This window comes from Coregonus clupeaformis, chromosome 5 (assembly GCF_020615455.1).
Source record: "Coregonus clupeaformis isolate EN_2021a chromosome 5, ASM2061545v1, whole genome shotgun sequence".
Classification (NCBI taxonomy): domain Eukaryota; kingdom Metazoa; phylum Chordata; class Actinopteri; order Salmoniformes; family Salmonidae; genus Coregonus; species Coregonus clupeaformis.
The window spans coordinates 5,339,907-5,357,583 of NC_059196.1; the positions used below are offsets into that span (position 1 = coordinate 5,339,907).

Genomic DNA, 17,677 nt, shown 5'->3' on the forward strand with positions numbered 1-17,677 from the left:
TTTTTCAAAATAAAAGTTAAACTCTTCTGTAGTCATTTGCAAATAAAAAGTCCCAACAATACAGTAAATACAGTTACTTATGTTATGTCTTTATTGACAAAATGAAGTAAACATATAACAGTATCCATTACTTGCACTACAACGAATGAACAATTAAGATTTTGCAACAGTTCCTGAGTAGTGTTATTTTACAAACAAAGAATACCAATGAAAAAATAACCATATCAATAATGTTTCAAAAAGTCATTTTTAACAATTTCAATTTGAAACATTGTTTAATACTTATGATGTATTGTTACTGATAAAAATGTATGTGTAGACATTTGTTTCTAACAAAGTTGTATTGCCTGTACATCCATTAATATTGTATATTGTGTCCATAAAGAAAATACAGTTAATTGTGAGTCAAAACTGGACAATATGTCCAATACTCATAAAGTAGGTAATTAGTAAGCACAGAAGGTCACTTATACACAGAAACGGCACTCTGAAAAAAAATCATAATTACTTGATCTAATCATAATAATACATCTTAAATTGCAGCATTATACTGGGATTATATTGTATAACTGTAATATGTTTCTGTTATTCTGAACGCAGAGAATAAAGTTAGTTGGCTTTATTAAGCACAACAGACTGTTTCCTTGTGCCCCTTGACTCTGCATGTAACAGATTTCATCAGCTTTTTATACATGCCCCACTCATTGTCTGTATGTATACAGTATATACACAAATATTGACACAACCTTCCTTCATATTAACATAAACCAGTCAAGCTTGCATTCAGAGGTTATGCAAGACTGTTTTTGTCAAACAAGTTTGGTGTATTTTGTAGACATTTTAGGAAGTAAAAAATCATTGTTTGTCCAAAAACAGTAGGGGGGAATGTTCCAGCATCAATTGAGATGAACATGCTGGTGGAAGTTCAAAAGTCAAAGCTTTAAAATCGTACTGTAGTTGTAGTTACAGTAATGACTGAGGACAAAACATATTTGTGCTGCAAAAAAAAAAGAAGTGTACTAACAGGGACATGACGTTGCAATTGCCTATCAGAAAGCAATATTGAAATAATGATTGATATTTTTCATGATGATAACTTTGGCACGCTTGTAGGTTCATTGTTGATGCGCACCAGAAAATAATGTGCAATGTTACAGCTCAAATTTCTCACACGAAGCCCCATTGTGGGATTTGATGCGCTTTTGACTTCAGTGTTTCTCCTCTTCAGTGTGTCCCCTCTTGACGGTCTTCTGTCTCAGATGTCAAATAATAAATGATGATTTGTGGCGGAAGTGACCCTGATAGAAATGGGAATGTAAATTATCAAGAAAATACATCCACCTGCAGTTGATGTTTCTTTTTGTTTGTCATTTTTAATAATACATTATGATCACATTTTATCTCAATAATAATATAGAATATAGAAAACAGAATTAAGTTAATTTTATTCACCTCATCTGCTTCGGCATAGTCAACACCATCATCCTGCGCTGGAAGTTTGTAGCTAAAACACACACAAAAAATCCTTAATTTCCACACAAAGACTTACTAAGCAATTCACAGCACATACAGTGGGGGAAAAAAATATTTAGTCAGCCACCAATTGTGCAAGTTCTCCCACTTAAAAAGATGAGAGAGGCCTGTAATTTTCATCATAGGTACACGTCAACTATTGTCATGAGCACTCTCTCTCCCTGGTAGCAACATTAATTGCATTCAATTATCTTCCACTCTGCTCACCTCCCTCTCTCTACTCAGCCTAACTAGCTCCACCTGCCCTGCTCTGCTCTTGTTACCTGGCCAGCTGCACTGCATTTCCCACTCACCATCCTCACCTTGCCTCACTCTGTTCTAATTACTCTGCCAGCTGAACTGCATTTCCCCACTACCTCTCCCAGTATATCAAGCCCTGGTTTTCAGCCAAGCCCTGTCAGATCGTCTTCAAACCCGGACCAGTAACCTGCCTGTCTGCGCTCTGACTCCTGTTTGTGATACCGATCCTTTCTTGACTGCCTCCTTGTTCTACTGCCCCGTCTATCCCAACCTGCCTTCTGGACCTCGACTACTCTCCGATCTTCAGCCCCTCCGGTAACTCGTTTCTGCCTTCTGTCTCTCACCACGATATTTGCCCAGCCCTGATCTGTACTTCTGCCTGCCATTCATATTGCTGTTGTGTGTGTGTGTTCCCCCAGGTCTCCGACCACCAGATGAGCGTGCCCAGACGTTTCACCACCCTCAGCCCGATACGCCGCTCCATCACTGGGGAACACACACACTAAGCACTTGGACTGGACACCCCCGGACATTTGGTGACCCCCGGAGCACAGGTACCCACAGGAGGACCCTGAAAGACCCCTGACACCCCTGGGACTCCTCTTCCCGCCTGTAACCTTGAATAAAGAACTCTGAATTTGAACTTGCGCTCTTGGGTCCTCTTCTGTTCGTGACAGAACGATCTGACCATCATGGACCCAGCGCACTCCCTGACCACGATGGAGGAAGAGCCAGAGAGGACTGCCCTACAGCGACTGGAACGCTCTGAGGGAGACATAAATCGGATGGCTGGCGACATCGCTTCCCTTCTCCAGCTATTCAACCAGCAGCAACAACAGTTCCAACTGCAGCAACAACAGCTAGCCCAAGCCCTGCAACTACTCTCAAGCCCGGCTACTCCACCTGCACCCCCCCTGGTCCTTTTGTTCCTGTACCACCGATACTCCTTCATCCCTCCGCTGGAGGTCCCAATGCTGCAGGCCCGGCAGTGCTGCCACCAGATCCCCACGCTCCTGAACCAAGGATTGGGAACCCGGAACGTTTTGATGGCAACCAGAAGCAAGTAAGACCATTCTTGAGCAGCTGCCGAATCCAGTTTGCACTACAGCCCAGGACTTTCTCAACAGAGGGAGCCAAGGTGGGGTATGTCATCACACATCTCACCGGTCGAGCTCGGGTTGTGGGGAACGGCGAATTCGACCGGCAAACCCCAGCCTGTGCCTCCTTCAGTGCCTTTGAGGAGGAGATGTTAAAGGTCTTTGACCTAGGCTCGCCAACAGCCGAAGCGTCACAAGCTCTGCTCACCATCCGTCAGGGCAATCGGACAGTGGCAGACTTCTCCATTGACTTTCGTACTCCTGGCCAGTCAAAGCTCGTTTAACCCAGAGGCACTGGTGCAAGCCTTCCTCCATAGCCTGGCGGACTATATCAAGGACGAGCTTGTTTCCCATGACCCGCCCTCAACGCTTGATGCCGCCATTGACCTTGCCGTCGCATTGACCGCCGTATACAGACCCGGAGGAGGGAGAAGGGCCGTCTCAGTCAACCTGCCATCCGTACTCGGGTCGATACCGCTTCTGTCCAGCCCCTGCCTGTCAAGTCCCATAGCCAACTCAATCAGCCTGAGCCCATGGAGATTGGCCGTGCCTCTCTGACTCCCGAGGAGCGTCGGCGCCGTCTAAGCTCCAACCTTTGCCTCTACTGTGGTGGCGAGAATCACCGTGTCGCTACTTGTCCGGCAAAAGCCGCAGCTCACCAGGTGTAGGGGAGATCCGGGTGAGCTCAACAAGCCTTCAGTCTCCCTCCATCCGAAAGACCCTGCTTCATCTCCGCCTTCAGCTTTCTGACAAGACTCATACATTGGCCGCCCTTGTGGATTCCGGAGCCGAAGCAAACATCATGGACCCTGAGCTTGCACAGCAACTGGGCGTGAACCATCATCAACTGACACAACCCATTCCTGCACGAGCCCTGGATGGGCATCATCTTGGCACTGTCACTCATATCTCCGCCCCTGTGACAATCCTGCTGTCAGGAAACCACCAGGAGTCCATCCAGTTTCACCTCCTACACTCACCTGGCCAACCACTCATTCTTGGATACCCGTGGCTCCGTCAGCACAACCCCCACATCGACTGGGAGACAGGAACAGTCCGTGAGTGGGGAAGGAGTTGTCACCAGACCTGTTTAAGGGGGGCCACCCTGCCCGTTCACCGGGAAGGATCTAGCGCTACCTCCGACATATCCAATGTTCCGGCCTGTTACCACAGCCTGAAAGAGGTGTTCAACAAATCCAAGGCGACATCTCTACCCCCACACAGACCCTATGACTGCGCGATTGATCTCCTGCCTGGCACAGCACCTCCCAAGGGTCGTCTGTATTCACTGTCAGCCCCGGAAAGAAAGGCCATGGAGGACTACATTAATGACTCTCTTGCCTCCGGGATAATTAGACCGTCGTCTTCCCCTCGCAGGAGCGGGATTCTTCTTTGTCGGCAAGAAGGACGGTTCTCTTCGTCCATGCATAGATTACCGGGGTCTGAACGACATCACGGTTAAGAATCGCTACCCACTGCCCTTACTTTCGTCTGCCTTCGAACTGCTGCAGGGAGCCACTGTATTCACTAAGCTGGACCTTCGCAATGCCTACCATCTGGTGCGGATGAGGGAGGGAGACGAATGGAAGACAGCGTTCAACACACCAACCGGCCACTATGAATATCTCGTCATGCCCTTCGGCCTCACCAATGCCCCAGCAGTTTTTCAAGCCCTAGTGAATGATATCCTCAGGGACATGCTAAATACGTTCGTATTTGTGTACCTTGACGATATTTTAATATTCTCAAAGACTCTGTCAGAACACACGCACCACGTCCGGTTGGTCCTGCGCCGCCTGCTGGAGAACTCTCTTTTCGTGAAGGCAGAGAAGTGCGAGTTCCATGCCAAGACCGTTTCATTCCTGGGGTATGTGGTGACCGAGGGCAGCATTCAGATGGATCTCACGAAGGTGTCGGCTGTCACTTCCTGGCCAGTTCCTGAGTCTCGGAAGAAGTTGCAACAGTTCCTGGGCTTTGCCAACTTTTATAGGAGATTCATCAGAAACTATAGCACAGTGGCTGCACCCCTCACGGCGCTAACCAGCACTAAACAACCGTACCAATGGACATCAGCTGCTGATAAGGCCTTCAATATCCTCAAGACATGTTTCACTTCTGCTCCCATCCTCCAGATGCCAGATGCAGCAAGGCAGTTTGTGGTGGAGGTAGATGCTTCGGACGTGGGAGTGGGTGCAGTGCTTTCTCAAAGAGCAGCTGAGGATGGCAAGATGCACCCCTGTGCCTTCTACTCCCGTCGGCTAACCCCTGCCGAATGCAACTACGACATTGGGAACCGCGAGCTGTTGGCTGTCAAGCTCGCCCTTGAAGAATGGCGGCACTGGTTAGAGGGGTCAAAGGAACCATTCGTAGTGTGGACAGACCACAAGAACCTGGAGTATATCCAAACAGCCAGGAGGCTGAACTCCCGTCAACAGCGGTGGTCTCTGTTCTTTACGCGCTTCAATTTCACGCTCTCCTACCGCCCGGGATCTCGCAACATCAAACCTGATGCTCTTTCCCGGATGTTTCAGAAGGACGAGACCACCGCCATGACAGCTCCCATTCTTCCCAGCCACTTGGTCGTAGCGGCCCTCACCTGGGAGATCGAGAAGCAGGTCATGGAGGCTCTTCGGGACCAGCCAGGTCCAAGCACCAGCGCCCCCAACCGTCTGTTTGTTCCAGCAAATCTCAGGTCACCTGTGATTCAGTGGGGGCACGAATCCCGTCTGGCCTGTCATCCCGGCATCACTCGCACCCCTTCATCTGGTCCGCCAGCGGTTCTGGTGGCGGGGATGAGACGGGATGTCCGAGAATTCATCCGAGCTTGTCCCACTTGTAACCGAAACAAGACTCCCAACCAGCCTCCTGCTGGGTTGCTGCAACCCCTACTCATACCCAAGAGGCCCTGGTCCCACGTTTCACTGGACTTTGTTACGGGCCTTCCGCCCTCTGACGGACACACAGTCATCCTTACCATTGTTGACCGCTTTAGTAAGATGACCCACTTCGTGCCCCTTCCCAAACTACCCTCTGCTAAAGAGACCTCCCAGGTGGTCCTGGAACATGTGTTTCGTATCCATGGCCTACCCCAGGATATAGTGTCAGACCGGGGCCCGCAATTCTCAGCAACCTTTTGGAAGGAGTTCTGTCATCTCCTTGGGGCCACCGCCAGCCTATCGTCTGGATTCCACCCGCAGTCAAACGGCCAGACTGAACGCATGAACCAGGAGCTGGAGAAGGCACTGAGGTGTGTGGCTTCCCAAAATCCCCGGGCCTGGGCTCAACACCTGCTCTGGGTGGAATATGCCCATAATTCACTCACCAGTTCCTCCACCGGGCTCTCCCCCCTTTCAGTGTGTCTACGGGTATCAACCTCCACTGTTTGCCAGCCAGGAGGCGGATGCCACCTGTCCGTCTGCTCTTGCGTATGCCCGCCGCTGCCGCCGCACTTGGGCCCAGGCTCGCACTGTGCTCCTGAAGTCTGGAACCAGCTACGCCGTCGGTGCCAACCGACGGAGGACCCCAGCACCTACTTACCGGGTTGGTCAGAAGGTCTGGCTGTCTGCCCGGATCTGCCGCTGCGGGTTGTATCACGAAAGCTGGCCCCTCGCTTCATTGGTCCTTTTCCTGTGCAGAAAGTCATCAGTCCAACGGGCGGTCCGACTTCAGTTGCCCGCTTCCATGCGGGTCCACCCCACCTTCCACGTCTCCAAGGTCAAGCCGGTCCATGAAAGTCCCCTGGTCCCTGCAGCTCCGGCGCCACCTCCTCCGCGCCTCGTAGAGGGCGGTCCTGTCTTCACCGTCCGGCGGCTGCTCCGCTCTAGGCGAAGGGGTAGGGGTCTCCAGTACCTCGTTGATTGGGAGGGATATGGTCCAGAGGAGAGGACCTGGATCCCGGCCAGGAGGATAGTGGACCGGACCCTTATCACTGACTTCCACCGACTACATCCTGATCAGCCTGCAATCCGTAGGGGGCCGTCCAAGAGGGGTTCCTAGCCGTCCGGCCCGCCCTGCTCCTGTCTCAGTGCCTGTCCTGTCTCCCGACCGTGACCCTCCAGCTCCTTCTGAGGATGAGGAGATTCACTCGGACCGCTCGGAGGAGTTCTGACCCGCCGCCTGCTCCCCTCCACCCTCCCGGCATGATGTTGTTCTTGGGACTTCTGGGGCCGTCCCTTGGAGGGGGGGTCCTGTCATGAGCACTCTCTCTCCCTGGTAGCAACATTAATTGCATTCAATTATCTTCCACTCTGCTCACCTCCCTCTCTCTACTCAGCCTAACTAGCTCCACCTGCCCTGCTCTGCTCTTGTTACCTGGCCAGCTGCACTGCATTTCCCACTCACCATCCTCACCTTGCCTCACTCTGTTCTAATTACTCTGCCAGCTGAACTGCATTTCCCCACTACCTCTCCCAGTATATCAAGCCCTGGTTTTCAGCCAAGCCCTGTCAGATCGTCTTCAAACCCGGACCAGTAACCTGCCTGTCTGCGCTCTGACTCCTGTTTGTGATACCGATCCTTTCTTGACTGCCTCCTTGTTCTACTGCCCCGTCTATCCCAACCTGCCTTCTGGACCTCGACTACTCTCCGATCTTCAGCCCCTCCGGTAACTCGTTTCTGCCTTCTGTCTCTCACCACGATATTTGCCCAGCCCTGATCTGTACTTCTGCCTGCCATTCATATTGCTGTTGTGTGTGTGTGTTCCCCCAGGTCTCCGACCACCAGATGAGCGTGCCCAGACGTTTCACCACCCTCAGCCCGATACGCCGCTCCATCACTGGGGAACACACACACTAAGCACTTGGACTGGACACCCCCGGACATTTGGTGACCCCCGGAGCACAGGTACCCACAGGAGGACCCTGAAAGACCCCTGACACCCCTGGGACTCCTCTTCCCGCCTGTAACCTTGAATAAAGAACTCTGAATTTGAACTTGCGCTCTTGGGTCCTCTTCTGTTCGTGACAACTATGACAGACAAAATGAGAAAAAAAAATCCAGAAAATCACATTGTAGGATTTTTTATGAATTTATTTGCAAATTATGGTGGAAAATAAGTATTTGGTCAATAACAAAAGTTTCTCAATACTTTGTTATATACCCTTTGTTGGCAATGACACAGGTCAAACGTTTTCTGTAAGTCTTCACACACTGTTGCTGGTATTTTGGCCCATTCCTCCATGCAGATCTCCTCTAGAGCAGTGATGTTTTGGGGCTGTCGCTGGGCAACACGGACTTTCAACTCCCTCCAAAGATTTTCTATGGGGTTGAGATCTGGAGACTGGCTAGGCCACTCCAGGACCTTGAAATGCTTCTTACGAAGCCACTCCTTCGTTGCCCGGGTGGTGTGTTTGGGATCATTGTCATGCTGAAAGACCCAGCCACGTTTCATCTTCCATGCCCTTGCTGATAGAAGGAGGTTTTCACTCAAAATCTCACGATACATGGCCCCATTCATTCTTTCCTTTACACGGATCAGTCGTCCTGGTCCCTTTGCAGAAAAACAGCCCCAAAGCATGATGTTTCCACCCCCATGCTTCACAGTAGGTATGGTGTTCTTTGGATGCAATTCAGCATTCTTTGTCCTCCAAACACGACGAGTTGAGTTTTTACCAAAAAGTTCTATTTTGGTTTCATCTGACCATATGACATTCTCCCAATCCTCTTCTGGATCATCCAAATGCACTCTAGCAAACTTCAGACGGGCCTGGACATGTACTGGCTTAAGCAGGGGGACACGTCTGGCACTGCAGGATTTGAGTCCCTGGCGGCGTAGTGTGTTACTGATGGTAGGCTTTGTTACTTTGGTCTCAGCTCTCTGCAGGTCATTCACTAGGTCCCCCCGTGTGGTTCTGGGATTTTTGCTCACCGTTCTTGTGATCATTTTGACCTCACGGGGTGAGATCTGGCGTGGAGCCCCAGATCGAGGGAGATTATCAGTGGTCTTGTATGTCTTCCATTTCCTAATAATTGCTCCCACAGTTGATTTCTTCAAACCAAGCTGCTTACCTATTGCATATTCAGTCTTCCCAGCCTGGTGCAGGTCTACAATTTTGTTTCTGGTGTCCTTTGACAGCTCTTTGGTCTTGGCCATAGTGGAGTTTGGAGTGTGACTGTTTGAGGTTGTGGACAGGTGTCTTTTATACTGATAACAAGTTCAAACAGGTGCCATTAATACAGGTAACGAGTGGAGGACAGAGGAGCCTCTTAAAGAAGAAGTTACAGGTCTGTGAGAGCCAGAAATCTTGCTTGTTTGTAGGTGACCAAATACTTATTTTCCACCATAATTTGCAAATAAATTCATTAAAAATCCTACAATGTGATTTTCTAAGAAAAAATTTTCTCAATTTGTCTGTCATAGTTTACGTGTACCTATGATGAAAATTACAGGCCTCTCTCATCTTTTTAAGTGGGAGAACTTGCACAATTGGTGGCTGACTAAATACTTTTTTCCCCCACTGTACCATGTCACTATTAAACTGGTCCAGCTTTAAAAGCCCTGTATTCAACCTATCTCCTACTCGGGTTAATAAATAAATAAATAAATAATCTATTTTCTATTATTATCTATATTACTATTATTATCACTGCATTGTTGGAACGAGCTCTCATGGTAAGAATTTCACTGTACTGTTTTACACCTGTTGTATCCTGTGCACGTGGCAAATCAACTTTGAAACTACATAGCCCTACTCACTTGGTTCCTGTGTGATCCTTGCCGGAGGAGAAGCAGCCATGTTTGTGTGCATGACAAACTGCCACCATCACAATTATGAATCCGGCCAATGCCGCCAACACCTTCAGAAAAATCCCCACGATGTCAACATCATCTGAAAATACAAGCAGGGCATTTTGAGATGAGATCTGGGTGACATAAACCCAAATTTAAACAACTTAAAAGCAGGGATCATCAACTAGAATCAGCCGCAGCACAATTTCTTTATTGAGCATATGGTCAGGGCGCCGGAACATAATGTTAAATAATTTGTAGACTGCGAATTGACTGCAAGATGCCCAATCAGATACACTACCAGTCAAAAGTTTGGACACACCTACTCATTCAAGGGTTTTCTTTATAAAAAAATATATATATATTGTAGAATAATAGTGAAGACATCAAAACTATGAAATAACACATATGGAATCATGTAGTAACCAAAAAAGTGTTAAATAAATCTAAATCTATTTTATATTTGAGATTCTTCAAATTGCCACCCTTTGACTTGATGACAGCTTTGCACACTCTTGGCATTCTCTCAACCAGCTTCACCTGGAATGCTTTTCCAACAGTCTTGAAGGAGTTTCCACATATGCTGAGCACTTGTTGGCTGCTTTTCCTTCACTCTGCCGTCTGACTTATCCCAAACAATCTCAATTTGGTTGAGGTCGGGGGATTATGGAGGCTGCACTCCATCTGATGCAGCACTCCATCACTCTCCTTCTTGGTAAAATAGCCCTTACACATCAAGGCAAAGGGTGGCTATTTCAAGAATCTCAAATATAAAATATATTTTGATGTGTTTAACACTTTTTTGGTTACTACATGATTCCATATGTGTTATTTCATAGTTTTGATGTCTTCACTATTATTCTACAATGTAAAAAATAGTAAAAATAAAGAAAAACCCTTGAATGAGTAGGTGTGTCCAAACTTTTGACTAGTATTGTATAATATTTCTAATATAATATAATAACGTTTGGGAACCCTGACCTAAAGGAATGACCTTGGAATGCATGTCCATGTCAACCACTATGATTTATGTACACTAGAGTAGATGCATGTGACTCACTAGCAGGTTTGGTAATGCACAATGGTATGTTCAGTGTAGCAGAGGTATGACACACTGACATATTTCAACACAATACATAGTCGCAGTTAGAATGTCAGTTGGGTGTTTAGTACAGCATGGCCTACTCACACACTTCCATCAGCTGTGCGGTACACTGTGCATGTCCAGCTTCATTCTTTGCCTGGCAGTAATACTCCCCCGCATCCTCCTTCCTCATCCGGCGGAATTTCTGCAGGGACAAACGCCAAAATCAACCCCAATACATCATACAGCTTTTCTCTTGTACTAACATCATCCAACAGCTGGACCTACTGTCTCATTAAACATGATATTCATATATCTAGTTTCCGTTCGACCTCCCAGTCCTATTGATTCCTTACCAGACCACCTGTGTCAGCGTTAAGGGAGTAGGTGGAGTTGATAAACTTGGGGCTGCTCTTTGGGTCCTGGGGAAGCTCCTCGTTGTTGTGGAACCAGCGGTACACTGAGGCAGGGAAGCCCTCGTTCTCCAGGCAGCGCAGCTCAGAGGACGTGCCAACAGTCACCGCCACAGGCACACTGCACCTGGGCACCACAGGCTTTACTGCAGAGACAGAAGAAGAAGAGGAAAAATAAGAAGATTTCTAATTGTACACAAAGGTCCAACTGGAATTCGACTTCCTCTTTATACCAACTGCTCCGGAAGACACATACACATAGGCAAAGGGCAGAGGCCATACTACGGCACCCATGGAGCAGTTTTTGAGAGCGAGGGAGCACATAACATAGTATTTACTTAGAAATAGACAACAACACTGAAAAAACACAGCAAACTACTACAGGCTTAAAATGTCTGTCAACAACACACCTAACACTGAGATTGACCAGCGGACACGCATATCTCAGGCCAATGACAAGGTGGGAGCTTTGCATTGGTTAAGTGACACGGGAATATGAAAATACGTCCTCACCCCTGACAGCAAGACTGATTAGAATTTCATCAAAGTGTTTGTGGTCATCAATGGCAGCGACCTCACAGCGGTACTCTGCAGTGTCTGTACGGCTGGTGTTGAGGATCAGTAGGTTGGCTGGCTGGATCAGCTGGGCTCTGTGCTCCAAGTCCCCTAATAGAAGCAAAAACACACTCCAACCTCTCATTCACTTACAGAGAATAATAACAGTTCTGAGGCCAATATGGTATTGGTAAGGTGCTTAAAAAATTATCATCTTACCCGAAATTTGATTTTGAAAGTAAACATAACTAGGGATGCCGTTTTTGATTTTCTTCCATTCGATTCTGGGGTTGTTTGTTGAGATGGACTCTATCAAGCAGGTCAACTCAATAGCTGGAAAGAAAACAGTGATACTACAATGTCAAAACACTGGCAGACAACAGATGAGCCTGGCAGACAGACAGGCAATGGAAGAAAAATTATTCTGAGAGAATGAGTCAGTGCTTCAGTGACTTACGTTCAAATTCATTTGCCCACACAGTCTTGTCTGTGGTTCGGAGGATTACCCCAAGTGATGGAATGTAGCCTGTAAAAGACCACAAATAAGTGAGAAAAAAAATGCAGACTGACAAGCTTCAGAATTTTCATCAAGGACAGTACCAATTTGGCCCAATGCCCATTTAAACAGATATGCCTAAATGACTAGAGGATCAGGAGGTGTAGGCCTATAGCTACAGAGGGTGAGAAAGAGCCTTAGGGTCAGGATTAACCATATCTCCGGAAGCATTTCTCATGTCTATATAAGACGCAAGTCCCAATATTACTCAGTGTTGTTTCCTTACTTCTAATTCTACAAAACACTCTCAAATTAAATAATTGGGAGATATACTTAGGGAGGCCTAAGAGTTACTAAAATAACACACTGTGAGTAATGAAAACAGTCCCTCCTATGTGGGAGTCAGCGATATTAAGGACTCCTAATGAGGGGTGAAAACAGACTTTAATGTATTGCAGCACAATTCATCCGAGTGTATTAAGCACTTCCACGGTATAATCCAGACAGATAAAAGTACTCTGTGGTAGGGCTGTTAAGGTGACCGTATTACCGCCACACCGGCGGTCACGAGTCATGACAGCAGTAAAATTCCACATGACCGTTTAGTCACTGTAATTAGGCTTCTCCAAGCTCTGATGCTGCTGATGGTCATTAGTAGCCTACCAAACTTGCTAACTACCTTGTACTCAGCACTCTATTGTCCCTCTAACCACTCTGAGATCAATGCAAATATAATCGAAAATCTAATCAAACACTTCATGAGTGCCCATGAGCTCATGTTGCGCAACATTTCTATAGGCTATGCAATTGCGTGAGAAAACAGAGTTTTGATGGCCTCAATTAAAAAGAGGGGGATCCCATCAGCTTTCTATAGGCTAGGCCTACTATATTTATTTCTCAACTTTCCTAATATTAAGCACATTGCTTCTCTTTACAACAGGCAAATCTGTCTGGCATGAAAATTAACCACAGGAAAAGCGTCTTCCATTCGCTATTTAAGTGCACAGATTACATGTATTTTTTCCCCTGCCCCTGTTTTGAGACAGGTGCATGATAATGGTCCACTCTAAATCAAAACAAATTTCATACATATATTATTTAGTATATGTAAAGACAAGATTAAATCAAGAATAGTCTGATAGATGACAATATTAGTCTATCACTTGTGAATGATATATTATCACTTGTGAATGATGCCCAGGTTGTGTGCAGTAAGGCAAGAAACAGCACATTCCTTTTTTTGGTGACTTTTTCAAATCATAGTCGCACACCTCATGTAGCCCATAGGCCTATATGTTTTGATAATGGCAGCGACCTCACAGCGGTACTCTGCAGTGTCTGTACGGCTGCCACAGGCCGCAAAACAGCCACAGGCCACAAAATACATGGATTTTCTTAGGGGGCATTACAGCCACAAAGGTGATGCCGGTGGGAAATTCGAGGCATTATCAAGTGCTTGTCAAATTGTGAATGAGAGATGCGCAAAAAACTAAGCAGAGCTCATGCCTTTCATGAGACTTTTTTCAAATCATCATTAGAGTCGCATCATGCAGCCTTAGAATGTATTAAAAATCTAAACATATAGCCCAACGTTTGTATCACAACTAAAGTTGCATAAATAACTCTAAATTAAGCATATAGGAGGACCTTTTTCTTTGTTAACCACTCAACACAGCCGCATGTGCGCACAATAGCCGCATGTGCGCACTCCCTCAAATTGTTTGGAGAAAATATCCTTTCTATTTTATTCAGCTATGTTCAATTGTAAAATAATATAAAATCATACCATGGAATTCTAAGCAAATCTTTTCTGCTAAATGAACTAGTGTAGCCCACAACCATATGGCATAGCCAGATCAGGGCCTAACATAAGGACAACTCAGAGTATGCTATTCTGTTCTTCTGAAATAGACTACATTTTCCTCATATCATGTTTCTTTAGAACTGTCTAAAATAAATAATGGATTTATTATGATGGTGTAGGCTATATTACATGAATTTATTATACTTTTTAAAATGTAGATGTTCCAAAGGTCTGCATCAGTAGCTTGTAGGCTATGCGTGGAAGCCAGGAGATGCTAAATGTGTTTATGTTAATTAATGGTCAATTACCATGATACATGCAATTATTTGCTTGACAATCACCGGCTGACAACATTTCATGACCGCCACAGCCCTACTCTACGGCTGAATTAAAACGTCTCTGGTTCACAATTCATGATGTACATGAAATACAATTCAGCCAGCACTGAGAGTGGAGAAAACATGGGTCCTGCCAAAGTGGAGCACACAGTCATATTAGCACAGCTGTGGACGCTGATGAGATCCGACTCTCAGGTCTCAGCTTCCGTCTCTGCGGCTGACTTTCCCACCCCTGTACATCATGAGCTATTTTTACACCAAACAGTGACTGGCCATCCTGAGAGACACGAGGAGAGCTTGTCCAGCAAATCTTCCCCTGGTAAACAGAGCAGGGACAGCCAATCCCTGTAAAACCACTAATGAACCTTCAATTCCTTTACAATGTGCTAAGACTGTAGATAATATGAACTACTAGACTATAAATAGCTTAAACTACATGCCTTTATACTAACTCTCCTCCTTTTTTGCTGCCTACAGACAGACAGACAGACAGACACTTCTTGTCTCATTGTATATTTTAAGTGTCCAAGCTTCACTGTGTCCCTGCCTGCATGAGGCTTTGTTGTCCCAGACAGTTTTTAGACCGTGGGAGAGAATCTGTGGTTAATTAAGAAGACAATGGCTGATTTGCTATTGTGTGCCTGGAATAAAAGCATTCCATAGCCGAAAGCCCTACTTTACACTGTGTAGCCTACATAAAGAAAGGGACCTATGTGTTTATGTGAAGAATTTAATCAGAACTGGAATGTTGTCTGACAGTAGATAGATAGAAATGTGGCATATGTTGTTGGTGAATATTAGAGTCTCTCTCTCTCTCTCTCTCTCTCTCTCTCTCTCTCTCTCTCTCTCTCTCTCTCTCTCTCTCTCTCTCTCTCTCTCTCTCCTCCGTTGTTTTAATACATACAGTATAGAGACAGTAGGCTATACCCTGAGTGAAATGCTCTCTAAGTTACATAGCCATTCTACAGTTATCTTTATGCACTTCTTGCTAAATATGAAAACAACATAAAAAAACAAAAAAAACAAGCTGTTGATCCAGTGCATCTAAAAAAAGCCATTTCCCAGACATTCCAGCACAGCCACTGTAAAAGCAGCCAAATAACTTACCAACATTGAAACTGGCCAAATGCAGTAGACTAGTATGTGAATAAAACTGTAATGATCAGTCAATAACACACAGAGACTGACTTAGCTATAACATTAGCTGTCTGACCTGTAGTTGCAGCAGTAATGTTGACAAAAGACAATGTATTCAAAACCTAGATAGTCCTAGTGAAGTCTTCCTGAATGCACTGCCGCTGTCAGAGTGCTACTTTATCAAATCAAATTGTATTTGTCACATGCTTTGTAGACAACAGGTGTAGACTAACAGTGAAATGCTTACTTACGGGTCCTTTTCCAACAATGCAGAGTTAAAGATATGAGAAAAAATTGAAATAGTCACACAGTGAATAACGAATAAAAATAATGAGCAAAAATAACATGGCTATATATAGGGAGTAGAAACTAACATGGCTACAGTGAGGGAAAAAAGTTTTTGATCCCCTGTTGATTTTGTACGTTTGCCCACTGACAAATACATGATTAGTCAGGTAGTCCGGGTAGCCATTTGATTAGCTATTTAGCGGTCTTGTTTAGACGTTTTATGGCTTGGTGCTAGAAGCTGTTTAGGGTCCTGTTGGTTCCAGACTTGGTACATTGGTACCGCTTGCCGTGCGGTAGCAGAGAGACTTTAGCAGAATAAAATAGCTCACACAATGAACTGTAGGCCTACCTGACAGCCTGGATGGAAATAGCGGTTGACATCATCACTTTGAGTGACAGTTGAAGAGAGCTCAACGTTAGAAGATACAAAAGCAGTGTTTGTGCAACCTGTTCTCTCTTTATTTAAATATGAATGGAAAAACTGCTGAGGATTGTGTGAGCGTTTCAAAGTCATCATAACGCATGTATAAATAAATGAATTACCATGTAATAATTTTGTGGCTCATCCTCAGCATGTTTACACCCGGCCAAGCTATGCTAGGAAGCCCGTCTAGTCAGCCCGATCATTTCCATAACAAAGCATCACTGTGATTTAATAAATTGCAATGCACAACACGTACCGTTAAACTACACCTTATCTTAGTGGAAATGAAAATAACTTACCGAGAATCGAGTAAAGGATTAACAAAGCCGTCAGTCGTTGTAACGCCATCTTGAAACCTCGGTAATGTACTGGTAATTCTGGCACAGCTAGCTACCTATCACACTCAGTGCCCCTGGTCAAAACGCGTGAACAGGCTGGTGGATGTTGCCATTGACGAGTTTCCATAGCTACAAGGGCATCAGGGCGGAAGAGGGATAGTCCCGAGACCGGAAATACATGTACATCTATTTTATAATGATGGTAGCCAATGTGCCAAACAAGATTCATTCTCCTTAATTCTCTCTCTGGTATATCACATACGCAGCTTTGACCCAGAGAACTAAACAATGCAAATGAAATTGTATGTGAACATGGGAGGTTAAGGTGAGAGAGACGGTACACACTGTTTTCACGCAATTTCGCACGGTGGGCGTGGGTTTGTAAGTGCTAGGACTGTCCGATGCGCGTTCAAATTCAACCGAGAATCTAGGGCCTCATTCATAAATTAAGCTATCGTAGGTTTATAGTTAACAATTGCACTTTCATATGAGTACATCATTTTGCTTTATTTGAACTAATGATAGCTACCAAGTGGCTGGTTCCAGTTTCCCCAAAAGGGAATGTTTTGCTTGCTAGCCAACCAACAATGTCAATGCCGCTATCAAGCCAATCTACAAATTTGACTAGATTTAATCTCATTTCACTGCGATTAGTTAGTCAACATGTAATAATACCAATATTCTGTCAATCACTGAGATTAATTATTTGCGTTGCTGGCTTCATTAAAAACGGTGAATCTGATGGATTTTGGATTTTGGATGACCTTGGTTTTATTTATTTTACCATATTATTACATCTCATTACTTTGCGTGAATGATAGGCCATCTCTCAACTTTAAACAATGACAAATTCGAATACAAAATCATTTGTTTAGCTTATTTCTATTCTGTGGCTGCATGACATAGCAAACATGATTTGTTGGTGAACACATAATTCAGGAGAGGGAGTACAAAACCAACGACGCTAGACATGATTACATGTGTTTACTTCATCTTTGTGGCTCCCTGATGAAACTAACATCCATTACTGTAGTTTGGCTTAGCCAAATTGCCAACGTGTACTCTATGGCTTTAGCAGTGTGCTGAATAGATTCCACGATATGGACATGATCGAGTGCCCGGTGTCATGTAAAAAATATTCATCGATTATGAGCTATTTCATGCTGTGAGCTTTTCTACATGACACCCGGCTCGTTCTCGACA

General features: G+C 45.4%; 1 protein-coding gene across 1 annotated transcript; it reads right to left on the reverse strand.

Moving 5' to 3' along the window:
* Window positions 1–68: 68 nt before the first annotated feature.
* On the reverse strand, window positions 69–16,634 carry LOC121559406 (junctional adhesion molecule 3B). The gene is made up of 9 exons (XM_041872635.2): window positions 16,436–16,634; window positions 12,107–12,175; window positions 11,869–11,982; window positions 11,608–11,760; window positions 11,038–11,240; window positions 10,787–10,886; window positions 9,565–9,697; window positions 1,453–1,504; window positions 69–1,298 (listed from the first exon to the last, which is right to left on the reverse strand). The coding sequence occupies exons 1-9, from the start codon at window positions 16,482–16,484 to the stop codon at window positions 1,263–1,265; spliced, it is 909 nt and encodes a 302-aa protein (XP_041728569.1). The 5' UTR covers window positions 16,485–16,634; the 3' UTR covers window positions 69–1,262.
* Window positions 16,635–17,677: the final 1,043 nt, after the last annotated feature.

Bases quoted from the DNA above. Each gene is read 5' to 3' on its own strand.
- LOC121559406 (XM_041872635.2), bottom strand. From the start codon at position 16,484: ATGGCGTTACAACGACTGACGGCTTTGTTAATCCTTTACTCGATTCTC. The intron at 12,176-16,435 runs GTAAGTTATTTT...GGTCTTTTACAG, and splicing joins AATCCTTTACTCGATTCTCG to GCTACATTCCATCACTTGGG. The intron at 1,505-9,564 runs GTGAGTAGGGCT...TGTGTGTTTTAG, and splicing joins AAGGATCACACAGGAACCAA to CTACAAACTTCCAGCGCAGG.